The following is a 25618-nucleotide window of genomic DNA, read 5'->3' on the forward strand; positions in this document are numbered from 1 at the left end:
TGAAAGAGTTGTTTTATATAGCAAAAATAAAGAAACTATTCTTCTGAAACATGTCCATTCTAACTTCAGTTTAAATGACTAATTTCCAGCCATACATTTGATTTAAGAAACACTTTAGTTTATTAACATTCTAGCTAACATGATTCAGTGTAATGCAATGCTAATCTTTCATAGACTGTTTGCGATTAGATTGGTAATCATCACTTTTACATATATATTTTTCCTCAGAAGGATTGAAGAATGAGAGCTTTTACAGGGATTCTCATGGGGTATTTTATCTTTGATGCTATTATGGCTGCTCCTACAATGAGTTCTGTAACTTATGATTCTGAAACATACAAAGTAGCTTTTGAAGATCTGGATAACTCAGATGACTATGAGGGAAAACTATATATGGATCAAGCACAGGTAACTTAAATTATGTATGTTGTCTTTATTTATTATACAATCCATATTGAGGTGATGAGTAATTCTGAATGTGGGACAGGCCATTCTTTGTTAAGAATAGTTCTTGGGGAAAGATGGTCATGGAAGAAAAGGAAAGAAGTGAAAGAAACTAGAGTGAAGTAGAATGACTGCAGGAACAGAAAGCACAAAGTCCTGTATGAAAATAAATTAAAAGTAAGATTAATCTCCCATAAGGAAAGAGAATGTGAAAGTTGTTTGGAGTAGAGTAAAAAAGAATTATGTTACAAAGCATCACAGCAATGAGAAGTATGAAAAAGAATATTTGGTGGAATTATGAGGTGAAAGAGGCTCTAGATGAAGAAAAATGCATAGAAGAGAAAGACTGATAAATATGAGACCTAAAGACAGAATTTGTATAATGGGAATAGAGAGCAGTAAATATACACATAGAACACAGTCAAAGGGAGCAAGGAACTGTTCACGTTTTTTAAAAAGTAGAAAAATGCAGAACAATTTTAATGGAAATGAAACATTGTTTGGGAAGTGGGTTGAAAGGGCTAAACAAGGGGCCTCTAGCAGAGTGAATGGAATTATAAATAAAAATGATGAATTCTTTGGGATAACACTGAAGTAAGGGAATGCTGGAAACAGTATTACAGAGATTTTTGTGGAAATTATAGTGATATGTTGAAAGATGGAATTAAAATGAATCTGTACATGGTAATTCCCAAGGAAAAAATACAAAAGGAAGAGGATACCAAAGCATAATAAGGTTGCTGGTGCAGGTGATACAGTAAAACTGGACAAATGTTAACATTTGAATATGGTCTGCTTATGGAAAGGGTACATGACTGGTTTAATGCCTATTTGAAGCCTTATTTGTGCCTGACAATTGGAAAAAATGCTGTTAGTGTTCCCCCTGAACAAAGTGAAAGGGAGAAAGTCAACTGAGGGATTTGGTTGTTATTTATACCTGTGAAGGTGTTTGGCAAAATCCTTAATGAAAAGGTACTCAAGGAGATAGTAAGCAAACTTTGGGAAGTACAGTACAGTCTGATGGAAGTAAAACACGTATAAGAATAAATGGAATTCTTAGTAAATGATTCAATCTTAAGCACAGAATAAGGTAAAGATGGATAATGTCCCTTGGTTGTTTAATGTTTTTATGGATAAACTAAGGATGTCTGCCCTAAGGGTAATTATGATATTTGACACACCTTAATTTTTTTAATAACTTGAATAACTACTTTAAGAATCAATTAAGTCAGCTTCCAGAGGAAGAATTGGCAGACTGAAGAGCTGGAAAGTTCCCAAACGCTGACTGTATCCTGAGTCTCATCATTGATCATGTCTGGGGCAGAACCTATCTCATGAGAAGAGGAGGCCACTACTTTAGAACTGTAAGAGCTAAATAAGACTTTCAGCTGCTTCAGCTGTGGCCTGGGGATGAGATAAAGACAGTAAGCACTATCAATTGACCAGACTAAGAAACCAATGCCATATAGATCTAAAACTACTTTTACTGGAACAGCTATTGTAACAGAAACTTGAAAATCTGAATGTGCTTCCCTCTTCTGTCTCTTTACCTTTGGGTGAATTAGGGAGGGGCCGGTCTGAGATGTTTTCTCAAATTAGTTTCTTGGAATGGACTCAAGCCTCACCTGTCTGATTGTTGCCTTGGTAGTGGCTCTTCCTCCTGTCCTTCAAGGCCATTCCCTGTTCCCTCTACAAAGGTCTCTGCATGGCAAAATGGTGGTCATGGCAGTGGGATTGAAGCCCCACCCCTTTGTATGTTCATGTGGTGACAGCACATGTACAAAAGTAGTAGGGCTTCAGTCCCACTGCCACAATTACTATATTTCCTGTCTGGGCATAACATATACCTGTGGATGATGCTAGATGAAGACAACAACATCAACACATGCCATATAAAAACGTTTGCTAGGGCATATTCCTATCACAATTAGGGCAACATGAAAATGAACCCAAAATGTCAGGAAGAAGGGGCTATTTCCTATTTGGATTTTAAACTTGCCAGTACCTGGGCAAATATTCCATATTATGTTTTCTTCTTGACATTTGAAGTTGTTCTCAAAATGTTAAGGAAAGTTCATATTCTGTGCAGGTTGCAACTTTAGGATAATAAGCACAGTTTCCATTACCTTCTCTTCTTCATTGTTCCCATTTCTGAAAACCTTCAGAATGGGAAGTTAGTAGATTGAAACAGAAGACTGAATTTATTTGAATAATCTTGTTGTGATAGCTAACAATAGTGGAAAGTGCTGAGAATTTACTGTTTCTCAAAAATCTGCAGATGAGATGATATGTTGGCTTTAATTTCTCATTTGGTTTCCAAGTCCTAGAAACTTGGAACTTTTTGAAAGATTTCCTGCTAAGGGAGTTTATTGTTCAGAAGAGAAGACTTAAGGGAAAAATATTATTCGAGTAGATCATTTATGTGGGTGTTTCCAAGCAGAGACAACAGGAAAAAGGAAATGTTAAAAGGAGGCAAACATTAGAACAAGGAAGATATGGTTAGGTCCAGCAGGAGAAAGAGACTAGGAAGGAGTGCATTTAGAAGGGTAGTTTTTGCTCATTTTTACTTTTAAGGTGAGCTTCAAAATGTTCCTCAGGATTACAAAATGTAGTCACATATGTTCATCAATATTTCTCCTATGTTTATCAGAGTTATCCCAGGAGTGCCCAAGTATAAGTTTATTGTTGGTAGAATATCCAATTTCTATAAATTATTAGAATGGATACAAGTTTAATGTCTCTGACTAGAAGCATAATAATGATGTGATAGCTACTTGACAACTACTCTGAGGACTGTTCTGAAATAAAAATAAGCCAAACAATGCAAAATGTGAATTGGTTATAGAAAAATAGATTTGAAAACTTGGGTGGTAATGCATATCTGAGAGCAAGCTAAACCACATATGGCTTTGAAAAAAAAGCCCTTCACTTTCAGCATATGCTTCACATTTATAGGTTAAAAATGTGCACACCGTTTATCAGTTATAGAAGAATAATTGATGTATTAATATTGTGATCTAATCATGGTCCCATCTTGTGATGTCTATAATGGGGCTTTGTCAGCCTTCAAGGTGGTACTTCCCTTCAATGAAATTTCAAGGGAAGCTCTACTTCAAAGCTGCTTCACAAATCAACATGACCACTTTGCATTTAAAAGTAAAGTCAAGCATCTTTCTTTGCTCTGCTCTGGTTCAGTGACCCTTGTAGCTTTTCTGACTATCCTTGCTAAACTTCAGCAACTGTTTCTGCAGAAGGTGCTTCTTGGAAAATGCAAACCTGGCATGGTTCATCCCAAACTTTTGCAAACTATGCTGGAGAACCCACCTCTCTGCTTTCCCAGCATGCCTTTGTCAAAACTGAAGAGGCTTCTGCCAAACACGGTGTTTGGACAGAAGACGTTCCTGGCCTTGGCAAATGACAGGTAAGAGATAGAGAGAAGTTTTGAAGCAACAGAAAAAGCTCCATTGAAGCAAATTGTTTCCCTGCAAACCTAGGACACCCTGCATGGTATTGTATGTAATACAAATTAGTCAGCATAGCAGATAAATTAGCCTTTAATACTTCTGAAAATTGAAAGGTGTGAAATTTCTTCCATTGCACACTTGAATAGTACACAAGAAGCAAATACATTCAAGGCCTCTTCCACAGAACTGAGCTTTGTCCTCAAATTGTTTAAAGTAGATAGGGAGTGCTATGCAATAATATCAGAGTGTCCTCACTTTTTTCATCCTTTTAAACTATTAATGATGACCAATGGGAGTCTGCTAAAAGTGACAACTAGTCAGAATCCCATCCCTTTCCTTGTGCATCCTTTAGCATGTTTGCTTGTTATGTGGAGGAAAAAAAGGTTCAGACAAAGTAGTGCAGATATATGGCAGAACCTTTGAATTCTGCTGGAGAAAATTGTTGAGAATATCTTGGATTACAAGAAGAACCAATAATTAAGTATTAGACAAAGTAAAACCAACTGCTCACTGGAAGCATTAAAAATAAAGCTAAGCTTAGATATTCTGGAGAAATACAAATGCAAGAGTGATTGAGGAAGACCCTAATGCTTGGAAAAATTGAAGGCAATTTAAAAAAGAGGTTACAAATGATAAGGTGGATCAATGCTGATGCCATAAACAAGACCGTACAATAACTTAAACCATTATAGATCGTTATGTGGTTGGTTTGGATTTGAAGAGAAATGTATGTGTCACAGAACTTGAACAACAAGCAGGCCATTGGACATATTGATCATTGCAAAAACATGGAATACTAGTAAGATTTTTTGTGTGGACATTCTGTTGCCCGACTTTGCCCATTATGTTGGAAAGGTGAAAAAGGCCAGTTTCCAAAAGTGACACACATGGATTAATCATGTATTAATCTCAAGCAGAGCTAAACCATTCCTCATATCCCACCTTTTCTTAATTAAAGTTCCTGCCTACTTAAAGATTAGTGGTATTTTTAATGGCTGTGACAAAAATTGTAGAAACAACAGAGTGAATATGTACACTGGAAAATAATTTTCATAATGAATAACAGGATTCAAAATTATCAAAATATCCGAAAACTAGATTCATAGTTTTGCTTTAGGAAAAATGAGCTCCAAATAATTCTATAGGAGTGCTGTTGCCAAAATTAAAGGAAAAATTCTGAATGACCAACGAATAAAAAATATCTTCCATGGCCATCAATCTATCAGGGTCATTTCTGCATTTAGGTTATAACTGTTTCTGTATAATGCCATGTAACAAGCCTTTCTTCACTGAATAAACAGCAGTCCCAACAGGTATTGTGATCTGTCGTTTCAACTGTTTGGAGTCTTTACCAGGGCAAGATCCAGAAACTATTTTAAAATGTAGCTGCTGTCATCTGAGGGAATTGTCTCATTTGAAAGAAACTGGAACTATCTGCTACCTGAGCTACAAATACACATATTCTTTTCTATTGAAACCATTTGCTTAGTTAAGAGAAAAATGCTTGAATGTAGAATTAATAAATAAAGCAGCAGACACATCCAATTATGGAAATTAATAATTGTATTTAATATTTTATATTCTCAGCAATGCTAGTCACAATATGTAACTGGACCCGGGTATGTTTCATAGAAAAGCTGGGACATAAGAGCCCAATTCATATCTTGTTAAACAAAGTTAATATGCAATTTTTATTAGAATCATCTCACTTATTGAAATTGTTTCAATGGAATTCATTTTTCAACTGAAATAGAGAGCACTCAAATTCCCTTATTTTATATCTAAAATAAAAAAGGAAAGGAAATGCCTTATTCATATATGGGAGTTGCACACAAGCCTTGTATTAAAAAGTAGACATTTGGATAGGGTTTATCAGGGGGTGTACAGGCAACTCACATAAAAAGCAGGTGGAGCTATGATCATATTGTTGTAGCTGCCATCTTGACTGTTTTGAACACACCCTGCAGACACCCCTGATATATGTATATTTTAAAAACACAGTATTTTTGTAAGAGTGTAAGATCTAGACCTTTTTCAAAGGTAAAATAATATTATCATTTGAAGAACTGAAGGGCTAATTGATTGACACTCTGGAATGCATACTATATATTTATTGGTGGGGGGGAATTAAAGAAGTTGTGAAATGCAGAGGAAATGCAGATGTTGCATAGTGGAATGGGGAAAGTATTATTTTTCTCCAGAATACCTATTCTGAATTAAAGCCATATAGGTATTTATATCTACTATATGGATCTTTCTGTTTAATTTAGTTTTTTTCATTTTTTTCTTCACCATATAATCACTATTTAATTTAGCCTCCTTATTTATTTATTTACTTGTTTTTGTATTTTACTATACAATTTTAATATTAAAAAAACCTGGGATAATCCAGAACTCATTACAATTGTAAGTACCAGCAACTAAATCATATGAGCAGCAGTAAAGGGGTGTGAGGGGGTTAATTTAATCCATAATCAGATTGCAACTTCTATCTACTCATCCAGTCATCTTTGAAATGCTTTAGAATGCTTCTGCTGGATTTAATTTTGGAAAGATAATTCAGATTTTGGTGATCTCGATGCTTTCAAGAGGTTTTGTTCTTTTAAAAATGTTATCTTCTACCAATATCAATACAAGATATAGAAGTTGCAGAAAATCCACTTGTATCCTAAAGTGCAAAAGCTGGGTTGCAGTTAAACTCAAAAAACCCCCCAAGATTATGGCAACCAGCCTGATTGATAACTGGCAAATAGAGGGAGAAAATGTAGAGGCAGTGATAGACTTTGTATTTCTAGGTGCAAAGATTACTGCAGACACTGACTGCAGCCAGGAAATCAGAAGATGTTTAATTCTTGGGAGGAGACCAATGACAAATCTTGATAAAATAGTTAAGAGCAGAGACATCACACTGACAACAAAGGTCCGCATGGTTAAAGCAATGGTGTTCCCCGTAGTAACATATGGCTGCAAAGAGCTGGACCATAGGGAAGGCTGAGCGAAGGAAGATCGATGCTTTTGAACTGTGGTGTTGGAAGAAAATTCTGAGAGTGCCTTGGACTGCAAGAAGATCAAACCAGTCCATCCTCCAGGAAATCAAGCCAGACTGCTCACTTGAGGGAATGATATTCAAGGCAAAACTGAGATACTTTGGCCACATAATGAGAAGACAGGATATTGTGGAGAAGATGCTGATGCTGGGGAAAGTGGAAGGCAAAAGGAAGAGGGGCCGACCAAGGGCAATATGGATGAATGATATTCTAGAGGTGACGGATTCAACCTTGGGGGAGCTGGGGGTGTTGATGACCGACAGGAAGCTCTGGTGTGGGCTGATCCATGAAGGCACGAAGAGTCGGAGGTGACTGAACAAATAAACAACAAAATCTTATAAAAAAGATAGCCCCCACCCCTAACATAATGGTATTTACAGAAAGGTTATCAATTGAGTAACATGGATTTCTCCCTTGGGCATTTGTACAGTTGTGACATTCCCAGTTCTCTGCATCTGTTAACCCCAGTGTATCTTTTCCCCAAAATATGGTATAATTATCACTTAAAATTTATTTTATAAAAAGAGATATTGTTTAGTACTCCACTGAGCAAAAATAAATGGCTAATAATGCTTGCCCTTCTCATGAGTACAATTAATTGCATATTTATAATAAGAGTGATGTAGTGCTGTGCCAAGATATCTGAAATGCATTTCTTCCTCTAGGTTTCTTCCAGAAAACATCTGCCTTGATTTCCTGTTTCTTGGTATGTTTTTATTTGTCCCCAAGTCCATTTCTTTATAAGTTGTCTTCCTTTCAAAATGACAGATGGCCACAATATGTTTTAGAGACACACATACACCCTAAGGATCTTCATGCTTACATATTATCACCCTAGTGAAACAAGGACTACATTCATTTGGTACTTAATCCATTCTACAAGATTTCTCAAGATAATGCATAAAGGTTCAACCAACCATCAGCAAGGTTGCTGAGTATTCTAGGATGAAATTCATTTCACCTTTATGATTTAAGCTTCCAAAATAAATGAATATACCCTGTCCATTTTTCTATGAATCTCAGTTTCAGTTCTGTCCTTCACAGTTGCCTTGTGAAACACATTTCTATTTATGTGTGTGTTTGTTTAAAATATTATATAGTGTCCACTCTCAAGACCCTGGGCAGGGTACAATAAATAATAGCATAGAAAGATTAACCATCCTAACAAACCATAATTATAACATAACTAAAAGTTTGCCCTATATTTATTAGTTGTCAAATATCCATTTAAAAATAAAAAAAAAATAAAGCTTTCCTGAATGCCAGAAATGTAAGGGTCAAGTGCATCTCCGGGTGCAGCATATTCCATAAAATTGGAGTGATCACATAGAAGGTTTACCTTTTGGCCTATGCCACTCTTACTTTTAGGTCTGGAACCCTAAACAGCACTTCTACAGATGTCTTCATACACTAAGTTTGAAGAAGACAGAGCTAAAATATGAGTTGACCATATTGTTGCAGCTGCTAATACATTGATTATAACTTTCTGAGTCATTTAAAGCCATGTTTAATGGATTGACTTTAGCCCAGACAATGTGACCATGAAGTGGGCAGAAGATTGTTGGGGTCCTTCACAAAGTTTAACTTGCTGTTACAGTGCCAAGGATGCTGCCAGGTCTTTGAGGAGTCGAACATAGACACTCCAGTACATTGCCTTCTTAAACTGAGAAGCATAGCTTTCCTGGGTACATGGAGCAGCCCCTGCTAAGTTGGGTTTCATATCCTGAAAGAGCCAGCTAGTTTAGCTGACCACCTTCAAGTCAGTGAAATGGATACACTAATCCCCAAAGGCATACAACAGTGATATACCAATGTCCGCCACCCTCTGAACTGGTCTGAGAACTAAGGCTTGACGAAGTCAAAAAGCAAACTGAAATGACCTAGCCTAAAAATGCAACAACCCCTAAGGACAGGGACCCCTTTTTCACCTTCCATTCTGGAGGTTCTGTCTATGAAAAATCCACAAGAACTGGGAATGTGCAGTCACTGTAGTGAAAAGATACACCTGTCCTCCTTTCTCCCCTCTCCCTGCTTCTAAGTTATTGAATATTTGTCATTGCATACAAGCTAGCTTCTCAGTCCCTTTGTCTTCTTCTTTTTCTTCCCCAGCCCCATCTCTCTGTTCCAAATAGTCTGACTTCCCAGTCCTTTCCCCTTTTTCCCACTTTTGCTTCTCTGAAATGCATATACTTTCTCATACCCACTCCCTCCCACAACACTCTGCAAAGCAAAAAGATTTATAAAGAGTATATACATTCTATGCCACTGCTAAGCCCAAGGGATTGTTCCTTGCTATTCCCTCAAATGATTTTTAAGTCACATTGAACTTTCTGTAGAACACAACCCACAATGTATTAAAGCTGAATTACAGTACTCTATACTGATAGCCAGTTTAAGGCATCAGGCTAGAAACTGGGAGACTGTGCGCTCTAGTCCCGCATCAGGCAGAAAGCCAGCTGGGTGACCTTGGGCCAGTCACTCCCTCTCAGCCCTAGGAAGGAGGCAATGGCAAACCACTTCTGAAAAACCTTGCCAAGAAAACTGCAGGGACTTGTCCAGGCAGTCTCCAAGAATCGGACACGATTGAACGGATTAAAAAAAAAAGTTATACTATTTTAAACAGTTTTAAAAGCTTTTGCAACAATTAGGCAAACTGTTTTTAGTTTAGTATATGTCAATATATTTTAACTTGTTTTAATGAAATATACTATTTGCCTTATTTTGACATTTACAGGAAAGCCATTTTGCAAACAATAAGATATGTTGTGCTATTTGCAAACATTTCATCCTTTCCTTCTCCTATTACTGAATACACAGATGTCAGCTCAGAAGCAGAAGGCATGCTTATAAAGTTTCCCTGATATAAAACTGCACATGCAAGAGAGAAAGAAAATGACAAGGGTTGGATCCTTAGGCATTAATGGGTGAGGGTGAGGAACTATCCTTATGGGAAGAACCCTGAAGAAAGAGATGGGAAGGCAGGCAAAAGCATTAGAGAAGTCAGCTCACCTGGAGTCTTAATTGTTCCATTGGGCTGTTATCGCCAAAGGGTCCTAGAAGTTTGTTGTCTACTTGTTTTAAATACTGTAGTATTTATTTGTGTTCTTATTTACAATTGTTTTTATACCTTGTAAGCTTCTTTGGAAAATTGTCACCCTGAAAATTGTAATCATCATCATTATCATCATCTCCTCCTCATCATCATCACCATCAACCCAGAGTTCATAATAAAATACTTGTAAAAGAATGTTTGAATTATTATCGCCTAACAGAATCTCTTGCAAATCCAAATTACGAAGCTTAATATTACACATAAATTCAGAATATATTTTGACCATATTTAAATAAACCATGTTACATTTTCAATTAATACTCATTTATTACTTGCTGAATGTTGCTTTAGTCCATGTGAAGAAGAGTCCTGTAGTACATACAATAATAAAGTCAATGCAAGGCACTTGGACTTGCTGTGATAAGGCATTTTGCACCAAGGAGGCATCATGATCCTCATTATCCATTTCCTCAAAATCTTAGTTGGCAGTTCTTGGAAAAGAAGCCTCTTTCAGTTTCAGTTACATTACTGGTAAAAAGGCCCCAGAGGAGAAGTTAAGCAAAGTATCCTAGCCCTTTGGATATCTGCATAATTCCAGTACTTATGCCAGTACAACATTTCATTGATAGTGATACAGCATGAACTCCCTCGTGCAGTGTTTCTCAACCCTGACAGCTTGAAGATGTGCGGACTTCAGTTCCAGAATTCCCCAGCCTGGTTGGGGACAGGTTGGGGAATTGTGGGAGCTGAAGTCCACACATCTTCAGGCTGCCAAGGCTGAGAAACACTGCACTAGTATGTCATTCTACTGTTTCTGAGAGAGAGTGCTCACACAAACAGATTTTGACCCCTATATGTCTGTCATTATTTGTGCTGCACACAGAATTTTTAAGTATGTTACCTAAAAGAGGGTAATATGAAAATGGCCTCAGTGCCACTTTTCCTTTTTTGCTTCTCTAAGAGAAAGTAAGTTGCCTGTGACTGAGGTTAGACTAACCTGATCGTTTTGTTGGAGTGAATTAGCAAACCAGTCTCCTGTGAATATACCAGCAAGATGTTTATTTCTCCTGTTAAAAATACTTTTATGGCAAGTAATAGGAAATATTATTAGCCTAACTTATCATCAACTTAACTGCTGATATTATAATTTATGTTGATGGTTGTTACTGTTTGATATTTTTGATTACTTGTGAATTATTGTAATTTTATGTGCTGTATATTTTGCTGTAGGCCATTTAGAGCTAAACGATTGAAGTGGCATTAAAAACACTTATAATAAACAAACAATAACAGAAACAAACTTTCCCTTGAATGAAACACTTTGGGGTTTCTGTCATGGGTCATTCTGGGACACTCATCCACCCAAGATTAGCCTAGGAGAGGAGAAGACAGATTTCCCTCTCCAAAGCATCCAAGGATCCCAGGTTTGCAATCTTAATGAAATTCAGATTTATGGTAATTATAAATGCAAACGCTTAATGAGTCTAAATTTGCATCTCCTTTTTTAGCAAAATTTTAAATTACTGTTGAAGTTCCAATATTAAAGTTTTCTCTGCTACAAGAAGAAGAAGAAGAAGAAGAAGAAGAAGAAGAAGAAGAAGAAGAAGAAGAAGAAGAAAATTGATACAAACATTTTTTCAATAAAATGATAGACTAATTTCTCATAGTTTATTATTGCATATTAACAATACAGAATATTTATACGATGCCACTATACTCTGGATTAATTAACATGTTATATATGAGAAAGCTTTATATAAAAATATTAATATATATTAATATATAAGATTTCTGCATTCATTGTACCATATATATAGGTACAATGAATGCAGAAATCTTATTAAGTAATTAGAAATGAACTGAATGGAAAATTATTGATAAGAATTGAATTCTTGATAAGGAGAAATAAAATCAAATGAAAAAATGTTGTGATAAAAGAGTTACAGAATATTTGTTCTCTTTGTTTCAAAGAATGTATGCCATCTAGTGGAAGTATAAAATTATGAAACTGTATGCTGCATTTTATTTAGTAATCTAAAACCACTAAAATTTAGGCATATTAATGGCATGCTTTTCTTTAACAGCAGCTCACTAAACATTACAAAATTACAAAGAGTTTTTGAACGTCCTCTCTCTTAAAAAGAAAAGGTTGTGATTCAAAAAGACATAATTAAAAAACCCTTTTGGGCATGCAGAACTAATTGAGAACTTCCTTAATTCAGAGTTTTTTAGAGTTGTTAGATTCTAGCAATATTTTTAAAATAACACATACTGCAACTTTGGCACTTGAAAAAGTCCTTAATTTAAAAACATTCATTATACTTGTCAGAAATTGTATGAGAGAAAATTCCATTCTTGTTCTTACAAATTCAAGTTTCCTGAAAAAGGCAGATTCTTGCCCAGTTTAGGTTTCAAGGAAACATGGATTAATTTAAACATGTGTCTCTAACCCTGCTGAGGAATCATTAGGGTTAGAAGATGATGAATAATACATTCTATTGTAGGAAGTTCAAATATCCATTTCTTGATACTTAGGGCATAAATTCATGTATGTTACAACTATTTCATATTTCCTCAAAGCTAGTAGAAAACATATTTCCATTAAATATCTAATCTAACAAATAAGTATTTATTGATACAGTCTTGATCCATCTCATCACAGAATCATGTAAGGCATTTAATATGAAAGATCGGAACATGGAAGGTTTATATTAAAATGAATACTGAATGGTACATTGGTCTTATTCTGTACTTTTTTTTTTCTCTAGGCAGAGATCGGAACAGTTTTAGCATCCATAACTCAAGCAATTTATTTATCTCCTCCACTGTCAGAAGAACATGAAGAGGAAGCATCCACAACTAAACTTATTGATGGATCTTCACCTCATGAACCAGAAGTTCTTGGTCCTCATGCAAAAGAAGGTTTGTAAAGCAACAACAACAGCAGCAAGAAAACCCAAATCACATTATGGTGATCTTCCACTTAAAGTAAATTTAGAACACTAATTGTGTCAATTGTCTTTGTCCTCCCTGGATTCCTGTATTTTTATCTCATTTTTTGTTAAGTATGCAGTTTAGCATTTGTGTTCATTCAGATAAATTATATTGATTATTTTTATTATCAATCCCTGAAGAGTACATTTAAACTTTACTCGGGTTTCTGTCTGTATGCCTCTTTGTGCTTAACCTCAGAAATCCTGCGTTGTTAGAAATATGATAGCTGGCAAATCAAAGAAGGGCTTCTTGTGGATCATAAAAATGAATGCTAAATCAATTACTAGACTATATAAGTCTTCTCTGATATAGGATTTACTCTTAAATAAACAGATTTAACTGGATTTTCAAATAGAAACTGAATGTTGTGCAGTAAGTATAGCAACATTAAATTTGTTAATGACCTGTCAAGTCTGAAGGCTTAAGCTATCATTCTTAGATGCCCATGCACAGAAGTTCATATGATTTAGAACTAGATTGGGGACCCTTCCAATCCTTATGTCTATATATGGGTGACAATTGCAAGAGCAAAGTAATACATCTGATCACCATAATCAATGCAAACTTGTGGATGATGTGAAGGCAAAGTTTTGTAAAAAATACTTGATATTTCCTGAGAATAAGCAAATTATCTTGATACACGTCAAGACCTAGCAGGTCTAATACGAAAATCTAACTTTTTGCTAGAGGGGTGGGTAGGTAGGAATTATGCAGCACTCCAAAACCTGGAACAGTCTGCTATCTTTAACACATGATAGACATCATCTGTTTTGTTGACTGGGACCACAGTGGGGAAAGCGGCTCTAGCTATTGCCTTTTCTATACCATCTAAGTATTTAAAGAATCATTCCCTAGAGATACCCTGTATGGAAATACATTATCAAGATGTGTCACACTGCCAAGATTCATCTTATCTAAGGTCTACACTGCTACTGCTTTATCCAAGAAGAAACTGGAGAAAGGGAGACAGCCGCTTAAAATAAAAATTACAGAATATGAGAAAAATAAGTTGGGAGAGATAAATAGGAATAAAGAGAATGGTATAAATAGAGAAAGAGGCTTAAGGCTGAAGCTCACCAGAGAGAAAACAAGAAAGTATGTCTGGCAAAATACAAATGGAAATGCTTTCCCACCTAGCCCAAACATGCTAATAAAGAATGTCTTGCATTTTATCTGGGGATATATACAGACATTGGTGCTTTCCAGTCAGTCCCAAAAGGCTCATATATAATAATTCTGTTATAAAGGTTGCCAACTAAAATTGGGCAGATAGTACAAACAAGTGATTTACTTTCAACACTATTTTCAATAAATATACCTTATATTCCTCAGTCCCCCCGCTTTTTAAAAAAATCATTTAGTAATCGTTTTTATAAAGAAGCTTAGCGACAATTTTATCTGCATGCCTCTTTCTTCTCATCCATAAATTGAATTAAATGCTTCAGGTCTTTTTCTTAGTCATTGGTTATGTTATTTCATAATATACAGCTTCAAAGGAGTTTTAATTCAAAGGATGGTTGAAACTTTTCCTGATGTCCTGATGTTCCACATCATATTTTAAGGAAACTGAGTACTCAGCAAAAAAATAAATAAAATTAGTTTCCTCAAAAGTCATTTTAAAAGCCTATGTGTTACCATCCTAAAAGTAAGCTGTTCTGGCAAGGTCTGGCAAGGTCATTGTGATTATGGCTCATAGAGACTAGTATGGATTAAATATTTCATTGTTTATAAGAATCTTTGTAATAAAACACTACAGACACAGTAATATATATATATATATATATATATATATATATATATATATATATATATATATATATATATATATAATTTGATAATGTGAGCAATAATTTACATGCTACAAGCAATCTTCAGAGAGATACAACCTGAGGATCCAAGGCTCCACTGAGTCCCTAAAACATCCAAGTTATTACCATATATTTAATGTGACATAAAATTATGAAGTATACAACTGGAAAGTAATCATACTAATCATATTAACTATATTTAATTCTAATTTATGTAAAGGAAAGGAAATTCATTTTTTGACCTGGGTTTATCTATCACTTTTGAAATGCCTTTCCCAGCTGCCCTTCAAGTCCGAGTATGGCCTCAGTCAGAAAAGGTTGCATTCTCTTGGTCTGCCTGATTTAACTACATGGAATCTTTTATCATGGTTGATCTCAACAGTCTCACTGAATCCTAATTTGTGATTTCTGTGGAAAACATGCAAATGAAAATAGCCATAATGGACTAAGAATCACTGATCTATGCTTATACTTTAGCTGTACAAATAAATACAAAGCTGTTAATGCAAGCATGCCCCCTTAGGATTTTCCAATCCCTACCAAAAAAAGTATATAAGGAGGGAGGGGGGAAGGAGATGCCATTATCTCCATATGCAATTTATTTAATCACATATAAAGCCATGTTAGAGGGCTTGTCTTTAGAAGCACCAAAACTGCACAAATATTCATAAGAGAGATAAGTGTCATCATAAACCTAAAGACTCTGGTGAAACTAGGAAGAGAATCTTAAAACCTATGTTCAGAGATATTCCTGAAATTACAACTGGCACAACTCCAAGTAAACACGTAAATTATTAATTGTTTTTGGCTAATCCTGGGGGGAAACACCCAGTATAGAATTTGTCTGATCAGTGTATAGTTGCTGCAGTGCAAATTAAATTTACTCCTACAACCAGTGCTCAAACAAAGGACTGTAACATGACTTTCTGGATTATATTTTTCACAAATATTTCTGTTCCTACTCATAGTAATATTCATTTATCTATATGGACTTAGTATTCAATTTATTAATAGGCTTTATTGGTGGAAATACTATAAGATGGAGAAGAATATCCCTGTTGTTCAAGCTATAACACAGTACTGTACCATGTTACACAATGAAGCACCACAGATCCTGTAGTATTGTCTTTATGATGTTTTTTTTAGAATACAAATAGACCTTTGGGTTGAAATCTATATGGGGGTGTGGGTGGGGAAGAGACATTATTTTAGTTTTTTATCTTTACACATATTTGAATTTTAACTTTCCTCAATCTGTTATGATACAATAAATTAGGCTTTTCAAAGTGGTGCAAAAATAATTCTGATTTCTAAAGAATATCTATGCATATGCATGAATTTTAAAAATACAGAGTTGCTGATAGAAAAAGATTGAACATTTGACACAGATACTGTTCCATACTTCTTATTTTAACAGTTGAAATAATTTTGTGTCCCAAAGTAATTTGTTTCTTGTTTTACTATTTTAGATCTCCCAACTTGTTTTCTGTGCACCTGTCTGGGTTCCTCAGTATATTGTGATGACTGTGAACTGGAAGTTCTCCCACCCTTGCTCAAGCAAACCACCCATTTCTATGCCCGTTTCAATAGGATAAAAAAGATAAACAGGGATGCTTTTGCTCACCTAGGTATGGTTTACTATGCTAATAACTTTCCTAAATTTTATTTTTTAACATGTACTGTAATACAAAGAATTTGATGAGACTGAATTATGAATATATATGATATGACATATTTTAGGCTGCAAGTAACTGAAGCCTATTTAAGAGTGAGAACTAATGTTTTAGAACCATTTGTAGTTTAAAAAAAAAAACACTGGTAGCTTTTTCGCCCACAGTGTTGGATATCAAATCAGTCAGAAATTCTTTCTAAGAGCATTTTAAATGTTTCCTTGCTTTATTTTCTTCACTAGGCAACCTGAAAAGGATTGATTTGACTTCTAATTTTATCTCAGAAGTAGATGAAGATGCCTTCAGAAATTTACCACAACTTCAGGAGCTGATACTTAGAGATAATGAAATAAGGCAACTTCCAGAATTGCCAACAACACTTAAATTCATTGATATCAGTAACAACAGACTTGGTCACAAAGGGATAAAAGAAGAAGCATTTAAAGTGAGTTCCATTGCTTGATTTTTTAAAAAAAATTCTACCAATTGGATAAATGATATATAATAACCAACAGATGAACAAAATATCACATTTATAGAATTTGGGGTGCAAAAACATAAAAGGCAGACAACTCTGAATTATGCAGAAAACAGACAGTTCTAAACCATGTAGTATTGTCTACTATAATTTGTTGTAAACCGCCCAGAGTCCCTCTAGGGAGACGAGATGGGTGGTGACAAATTTGATAGATAAATAAATAAATAAATAAATAAATAAATAAATAAATAAATAAAAATAATGTCTTCTAGTGATTTTGAACAGATTATGCTGACTTCAGTTAGGATTGTGCAAAGCATCCCATCAGTGGCTTGTATCTCATATCTATGTATGCAAATACATGCTTATAAGGGCATTATTTGAAGTTCCAGCTTTGAATATTGGCAAAATTAGACCTAAACATGGAGATGAATCTCTTCTTTCATTCTATACATTGACAACAGTTTTCAACATAAGTACCTTACGAACGCAACCAGTCTATATTATGACTTTTATATATGTTTTCCTCACACCAGATTAAAGATGGAAGACACAGAACATGAGTCACTAAGGACCACAACTTCATTTAATAACCAAGGGATATGCAGTGTATTAGTCTCCCATCCTAATAGCATAAGTTATTTTTCTAGGTACATTCTTCAAGTATCTCAAACTTGACTCAACACATTAGGCCAAAGGTAGGCAATTTAATATTGGCCTAATGTTCTGTACAATAACTCTCAACAGCTGTAGCCAGTGTGACCAATGGTCAGAGATTGCAAAAGTTGTCCTAAACATCTATAAAACACCAGATTGCCTATGCTTGTACAATTATGAAAATCAGAGAATCATAGAATTGTAGAGCTGGAAGAGACCAGAAGGATCATCATGTCCAATCTTCTACAATGTGTAGGAAAGCCATTTAAACCATCCATGAGAAATGGCTGTCCAGCCTCTTCTAAAGAAACTTCCAGAGGTGGAAAACCCACAACCTCCATATACGGACTGTTCCACTGTTGTATAGAACTTACTATAAGGAAGATTTTTTCCCTTATATTTAAATGAAATCTTGGTAGCTGCAACTTATGCACATTATTTCTAGTCCTAGTTTCTGGGGCCTTGGAAAATAATTCATGACCATTCTCCCTGCACTTTGTAACCTATAGCCTGAACATGGATATTACATCTCCCCCAAATATTCTTTTATTCAGATTGAACAACCCAAGTCCCTTTAGATTTATAAGGCAAGTTTCAACTTCCTCTATCATCTTTGTCACCCATCTTTGTTCTAACCTGGCAATATCCCTTGGAAATGGGGTTCCCAAAATCATATGCAATACTCCAGATGTGGTCTCATCAATGCCAACTAGAGAGGAATGATTACTTCCCATATATTGGATACAGCACTTCTTTTAATGCAGCATAGCTCATAGCAACTATCTTACACTGCCCAGTCATTATTATCTTGTTCTCAATCATCACACACAAGTTCTTTTCAGATATTGTGTTTCCAAATCATGAAATCCCCTTTTTTGTTTGTGTCCTACTGGTTTTTGTTTCCTCTCTAAATATAATACCTTACATTTCTTCCTGTTACAGGGTATTGTATTCCTTTCAGCCCAGTCATCCAACCTGCCCAGATTAGACTGCAATCTTGTTCTGTCATTCTGAGTGTGGATGACATCCACTCCACCCCATTTTGTGCCATCCACAAATCTGACAAACAACCCATCAAGCCTATCATCCAGGTCATTAATAAAAGTGTTGAATCATGCTGACTCCAAGATTGATCCCTGCAGAACCCCACTAGTTACTGCTCTCTAACTCAATGGAGGGCCACTAATACAGATTCTCTGAGTACAGTTAGCTAGCCAGTTGTGGACTCACTATATGATAGCACAAACCAAACACACTTCAATAGTATGTCAATGAGAATGTATGTAGAATCTTGTCAAACACTTTGCTGAAATCAAAGTAGATTAAAGCCACCATATTCTTCTTAGTCAAGATTTGTTTTACATTATTTATTTTTGACAAACAATGTTAACAATCACAACGTTGTCTTCAAGATGCTTACTCCTTCCAGGGATTGATGTTAAGTTCACTGGTCAATAATTACCTAGATATCATTTTTTTCTCCTTCCTTGAAGAGGGGGATCACATTTGTTTTTAAAGAGGTTCAGTTGTCTACAATACCTTTGCATTTAAGGGTTGGGGTATTTTTGCCGTAGTATCTTTCCAACTATTTCCCTTAGTTAAATAGCATTAACTTTGCTACTGTAGAACCCATGGTTTGTATTTCACTGCTTTTTACCAAACTAGTTTGTTAAAATAAATAAAATAAGGAAATAAATACATATATACATACATACATACATACATACAATTTCTTGCTGCCTTACTTCCAACACCTATTAAAAGTATGTTGAAAAAATGAGGCCTGTATGAGCGTGTAGGGTCTTGCAGGAAGCCACTTGTTGAGGAAGAGACAAATATGTGGTAAAATGATAATATTTTGCATTTTATGATATTGAAAAGAAAAAGAGTGCAAGACAACATAAAGTACACTGGAGGCAAGCCTCAAGTCTTAATAAGTGGTTATTTTAAATATCACTGTCTGCATTTGCAGTTGAATTGCTTGTTTGTTTATTTTTAAACTCATACTTCATTTTGATTGAGATGAAAGGAAATCACTTCTATATTTATGGATTTTTTTCCTTTCCTGTAGGATATGATTGACTTGCACCATCTCTACATCACTAATAATAATTTGGATCACATCCCAGTTCCACTCCCTGAAAGTCTCCAGTCACTTCATCTGCAAGTATGACATAATTTTCATTGTATTATAGCTACAATGTTTATACACAGGGGAAAGACATGACGGCAGATTTATTTCATGGATGTAATCCTTGTGCACTTGGTTACAAACAGCCGAACCTCATTTGGGAAATGTTAGGTGCTTAAATTTGATAATGTATATGTGCCTTCAAGTCATTGTTGACTCCTGGCAACTGCCTGGACAAGTCCCTGTAGTTTTCTTGGCAAGTTTTTGGAAGTGGTTTGCAATTGCCTTCTTCCCAAGGCTACAAGAGAGTGACTGGCTCAAGGTCACCCAGCTGGCTTTCTGCCTAAGGCAGGTCTAGAACTCATGGTTTCTAGCCCAGTGCCTTAATCACTATACCAAACTGATTCTCTCAAAAATTTGATAATACGAACTCGGAAAGGTAGGTTTTAATTCCAGGTCGCTAATCCACTTTGTTGTTTTCATCTGGATTTACTGCAGTTTGCTGATTTCCTTCCTAAAATGTAGTGCCCAGAGATAGATTCAATGTTCTAGGTTCTGCCTAACCAACACAGAATGAAGACAAACAATGACTTACCTTGATTTGACACTAGACTTCTGTGCATATTTCCTATCTAAAGTTCAGGGGATATTGGCAGGGATAGATAACATGTGGTCATCCCAGTGATATTGAACACCAAGTCTCATCAGTTCCAATCAACATGAACAAAACATTTTTAGAAATATAACAACAGTTCTTTCTTTTATGGTACCCTAAAGCTTGCTAGTTTAATTGGAGAAATTCTTCCTCTGGTTTGGCTTTACAATAAACTCATTAAACTGGCTGGTCAGGGCAGAGAAAATGGTATATTGCCAGGGCAAGACCATGTTACATGCTGTACCTCATGGCCTTATACCAACCTTAAGTTAAGTAATCATTCATACCCAGAACTATATAAACATCACAAAAAGATCATTTTGCTTAGTGAAATGGGTATATAAAAAGTATAGGCTTGCTATAACTAGTATATCTAACACAAGTACTGAACTCAATTAGTTCAGCTTCTTCAGCCAATCCTTCCCACTCGTCCAGCTAGTGTAAATAGGAATCAGCGCTCTTTCAACCAACCCTGGTTTGACAGTGAATGTCATGCAGCTAAGAAACAACTGATCTCTTGCTTTAAGGAATATAAAAATGATCCTCTCTCTTACTCAGCTCAGGATCTCTTGCTCCTCAAGAAGAAATATAAACAGCTGCTACAGGCAAAGAAGAGGCAGGCTCTGAGAGAGTCCTGGAATCAACTAATTTCTGCTGCTCAAAGAATTCAGCTTTATTCTGGAAATGTGTAACTTTCCAATCTGCTTCCTCTAATTTACGAATCTTGTCTGTTATTCCTACTTCAGCCTGGGAAGACCACTTCAGATCATTGTATACACAGGAGGAATCATTTTATCTGAAGAGGGGACTAGACTATGAAGCTCACTCACTCCCTTCCTGGCCCCCAGTCTCAGGCTCTGAGATCATAAACCTGATTAAACAGCTGAAATCAAACAAAGCTCCAGGATATGACTTCATTTCACTGGAGGTCATTCACAACAATTTAGATTGGTGGGCACCCATTTTGGCTTCCCTATTCACCTATATTGACAACTATACTAAGGTACCTGATGATTGGGATCTAGCTTTGGTGATCCCATTCTATAAAAAAGGATGCAGAGATTTACCTGCTAATTATTGGCCTGTCGGCCTTCTCAGTGCGATTAACACATTATATGCTAAACATCTATACAATAAGTTCCTTGATTGGGTTATAACTGAGAATATCTTGGCTGATGAGCAGGCAGGCTTTAGAGAAGGCTTTGACCACACTTTACACCTCCGGAGCTTGCTCAACACTCTATGCAGCATTTATTGACCTCAGATGTGCCTTTGATTTCATTGCTAGAGCCAAACTATGGGAGAAATTGAACTCTTCCTCAATTGACAGAAGTTTGCTAGTCCTTATAGATAAGCTTTATGAAAATTCCCGGATGAAAGTCCTATGTAATAGTATGGACATTGCACTAAGGAAATCCCAGTGAAGAGAGGAGTGAGACAAGGGTGTATTCTAGCTCCCCTTCTTTTTAATCTATATATTAACTCTCTTATAGACAAACTGAATAGCCCAAATAGCTGAATAGCCTTCATTCCCCAAAACTGGAAACAGACGCATCTCTGTTCTTTTATATGCAGATGATGCAGTGTTGCTTTCTTGGACACAGATTGGCCTGAAGTGGGTGCTCTGTATGCTTGCTGAGCACTGTGGAGAAAAATGGCTGGAAATAAACTACTCGAAAACCAAGGTTATGGTTTTTGCCAAGTGCCCTAAGGCACATGTCTGGTGATTAAACAATCATTTAATAGAGCAAGTCAAGGCCTTTAAATACTTGGGGATTGTTTTTCATGCCATAGGTAACTGCAAATTCCATGTTGACTATGTCAGCCTGAGTGCACAAAAAACAGCGTCAGCAGTATGATCTTTCTGTTTCTCCAAAGGAGCTCAATATATACCAGCAGCAATTAAAGTCTTCTCAGCTAAGATCCAAGCTCAGCTCCTTTTTGGAGCACAATTGGGTCCCTACAGGTCATTCCTTTCTCTTGAAAGAGTCCAATCCAAGTTTCTAAGAATTATATTTCAAGTACCTCGCTGCGTCCCCGACGTGGTGCTTCGCTGTGAAGTTGGCCTACTAAAAATAGAAACTTCTGCTTGGATTTATACTTTTTCATACTGGCTTAAGCTTTCTTCCTTCCCAGTTGGCTTGGCCCCTTTGATTACAACTGACAGCTTTCAATCTTCTTGGTGCCAGGCAATACATGCCAAACTGCAATTATCTGGCTTTTCAGGGGCAGCCAGCATCCTGTTGGGCTATGAATGTCCACTAGCTTATCTCAGACAATGGGCCATTGATTTAGAGCTACAATCAGATTTATCAGTTTTACCTAAAACATTTTTTGGGGGGCCATTCTACACGTTTTCTCCAACCAGCCAGATATCTTAGCTGCATAACAATTCCAAAATTTAAAAGGGCCTTATCTTTGGCTAGATTTAATGCCTGTGAGGTTTCAGCCCATGTCTGACTCCAAAAACAAAACTTATCCAGAGTCAGAGGGGGAAACTGAAACTGCTCAGGAGACGCTTGAAAAAGCAGAACCAGGAAGTGACTCAGCAGAATGGGAGAAATAGCAAACGGGGATTGGACAAGCTTCGGTGGGGGATTTGAACTCTCCAATAAGCGCACGAGATGGGAGAGCTGAGAGGCACATGAACCAGAAAGCAGCCCAATTGGCTGCTGGAGAGAAAAGGTGTGGAAGGGATCGGCATAAAAGGAAGATGCACGAACAGCAAGCTGCCGGAGACAACTGATCCTTCGAGGTCACAGCCCTTGCAGAAGAGTCCTTACCTGCATCAGAAGCCTCTCCTGTAGCCAGTTTGGAATCAGTGCCAGTGTCTTCTACTTCTGAAGATTTGCCTTCTGCACAAGCCACTTCAGAGGATCCTCCCCCTGCCATCCTGGCTGAGCACAGTCTCGCATCTAGCTTGGGACCTCGTCGCCGCATTTCAGCCCAAATCAGGTGTGCACCCAGGCCTGCTCCTAGCCCTCAGCCGTGCCTGGGAACTCCAGTTTGGTCCAGTCCTGCTTCCAAGTCCCAATCTTGCCTAGGATCTCCAGTCCAGCCCAGTCTTGCTTTCAAGCCTACAGCCTTACCTAGGATCTTCAGTCCAGTCTAGTCCTGCTTCTAAGCTCCAGCCTTGCCCAGGATCTCCAGTCCAGTCCAGCCTTGTTCCAAGCCCACAGCCATGTCTAGAATCTTCAGTCCAGTCTAGTCTGGCTCCAAGCTCTCAGCCTTGCCTAGGAACTCCAGTCCAGTCCAGTCCATCCTTGTTTCAAGCCTGCAGTCTTGCCTCAAGTCTCCAGTCCAGTCCAACCTTGCTTCCAGTTCTCAGCCTTGCCTAGAATATCCAGCCAAGCCCAGCCTAGCCTCCAGAGTCAAGCCTTGTCCAGTGGTTCCAGTTCAGTCTCACCTAGCCTGTGTCAGTCTGATCCTATCTGTGTGCCAGCTCACAGAACATTGCCTCCAGCTTCTGCTTTGCCATGCTCTCTAGCTTCACCAAGACTGACAGCTTCAATCAGAGAGTTAGCTGAATTCTGCCTTGCTGTTCTGCCACAGTCTGACCCTGCAGCCGTGCCTGTTCATCTGTCATTGCCTGGGTGGTCTTGATTAGAACTACCTTGCCTTATTATTCACCAGGACTCTATTACTGTAAATAGTTGTTTTAAATGAAGAGTTTTTGATAATAATTCTGTCCGGCCGCCTCATAGTCTGAACAGGACAATGCCCTTCCAACAGCTGTTATCGAAAGGAGATATCGAAATATCCCTTTTGATCAAAGATTGTGCCCATGTGGTAGAGGAGTAATTGAAACAATGGAACATGTCATTTTATACTGTCCCCTCTATGCAGATGCTCATCAGAAATTATTATCTCAATTTTTTACTAAACATCCAGGTCGCTCGGATTCTTTTTATCTCAAGCTGTTTCTATCAGACCAATCTGATTTTATTTCATTGACCATAGCTAAATATTGCTCTATAATTTGTACAGCATGCCACAATATCTCTTCAAATTTTTCCTAGAATTTTTTTAGAATTTTAAGTGTTTTCTCTTTTATTCTAATTAGATGTGAATTTTCTGATTTAATTGCTGGTCTAAGACTGAATAAAAACTGATTTGATTTGATAATATAAGTTAGCATAGTTTTACATTCTTGTAGTGTTTTACAAATTTTAGTATTACTTACATCCTTTTATGGTTATTTGCCCTAGTTATTTATAGTATTTAGATTATTAATGGTAAAATTAATTGTAATTTTACAGGACTCTTTTGTTTTTTAATACCCGCACTCTATAATTTTACCTTAATAATTTCATCTTTACCTTATTTTATGCTATCACTATTACTTTTTATTTGCATTTCTATTTTAGTGTAATTGTTATGTTACTAGTTGAACACTGGTCTATGACAGAAATAAAATTGATTGATTGATTGATTGATTGACTGTATCTGTGGAGTCATATAGTTTGTGACTCCTTCCTTGCTGAAAATGTATCTTATATCTAGTGATGAATATTATATTGATAAGTTGTTAGCAGTTTTTAGTGTTTTTAAGGACCCACTGACACTATTGAGAATTACACATACTGTAAGCAGATATGAATATTCATAGGTATTTCTTTTTTTTTCCTTTTAGAATAACAATATTCTAGAGATGCATGAAGATACTTTCTGCAAAATGAATGATCTTTCTTATATCCGTAAACCTCTTGAAGACATTAGATTAGATGGCAATGCTATTAACCTGAGCAAAACTCCATATGCCTATACGTGCCTGCCCCGTTTTCCTGTTGGAAGGTTTTTCTAAGCTTGGACAGTAACAGTGGTGTTGTGTAACACTATTTCTTTCACAAGTAAAATACTGCTTTTAAAAACAGTGCATATTATTTTAACTCATAGTATTAGAATATGGTTTCATTAAGGTATATATGTTTCATTTATATATGTTACTGATTAAGTATATACTTAATCAGTAACATATATACTGATTCTAGACATTATTGAAGTATATAGTGTTTCTAGATGATTATCATTTCATTATTTTTGATTGATTATGTGCCATCAAGTTGATGTCAACTCTATTAGATCACATAAATGGACCTTCTCCAAGGTGATCTACCCTGTACTGAGTCAATCCATTTTGCTGCAAGCCATCTTCTTCTTCTCTTTTCTTCCATCTTTTCACCATTACAGACTTCTCAAGAAAGCTCAGTCTTCACAT

General features: G+C 36.4%; 1 protein-coding gene across 1 annotated transcript; it reads left to right on the plus strand.

Moving 5' to 3' along the window:
* Positions 1-240: 240 nt before the first annotated feature.
* Positions 241-25204, plus strand: EPYC (epiphycan). The gene is made up of 6 exons (XM_063308570.1): positions 241-408; positions 12776-12929; positions 16279-16437; positions 16722-16924; positions 19686-19781; positions 25034-25204. The coding sequence occupies exons 1-6, from the start codon at positions 241-243 to the stop codon at positions 25202-25204; spliced, it is 951 nt and encodes a 316-aa protein (XP_063164640.1).
* The last annotated feature ends 414 nt before the right edge of the window (positions 25205-25618 follow it).

Source organism: Candoia aspera, chromosome 7, assembly GCF_035149785.1.
Source record: "Candoia aspera isolate rCanAsp1 chromosome 7, rCanAsp1.hap2, whole genome shotgun sequence".
In the NCBI taxonomy this organism is placed as follows: domain Eukaryota; kingdom Metazoa; phylum Chordata; class Lepidosauria; order Squamata; family Boidae; genus Candoia; species Candoia aspera.

Bases quoted from the DNA above. Each gene is read 5' to 3' on its own strand.
- EPYC (XM_063308570.1), top strand. From the start codon at position 241: ATGAGAGCTTTTACAGGGATTCTCATGGGGTATTTTATCTTTGATGCT. The intron at 16,925-19,685 runs GTGAGTTCCATT...CCTTTCCTGTAG, and splicing joins TAAAAGAAGAAGCATTTAAA to GATATGATTGACTTGCACCA. The intron at 19,782-25,033 runs GTATGACATAAT...TTTTCCTTTTAG, and splicing joins TCCAGTCACTTCATCTGCAA to AATAACAATATTCTAGAGAT.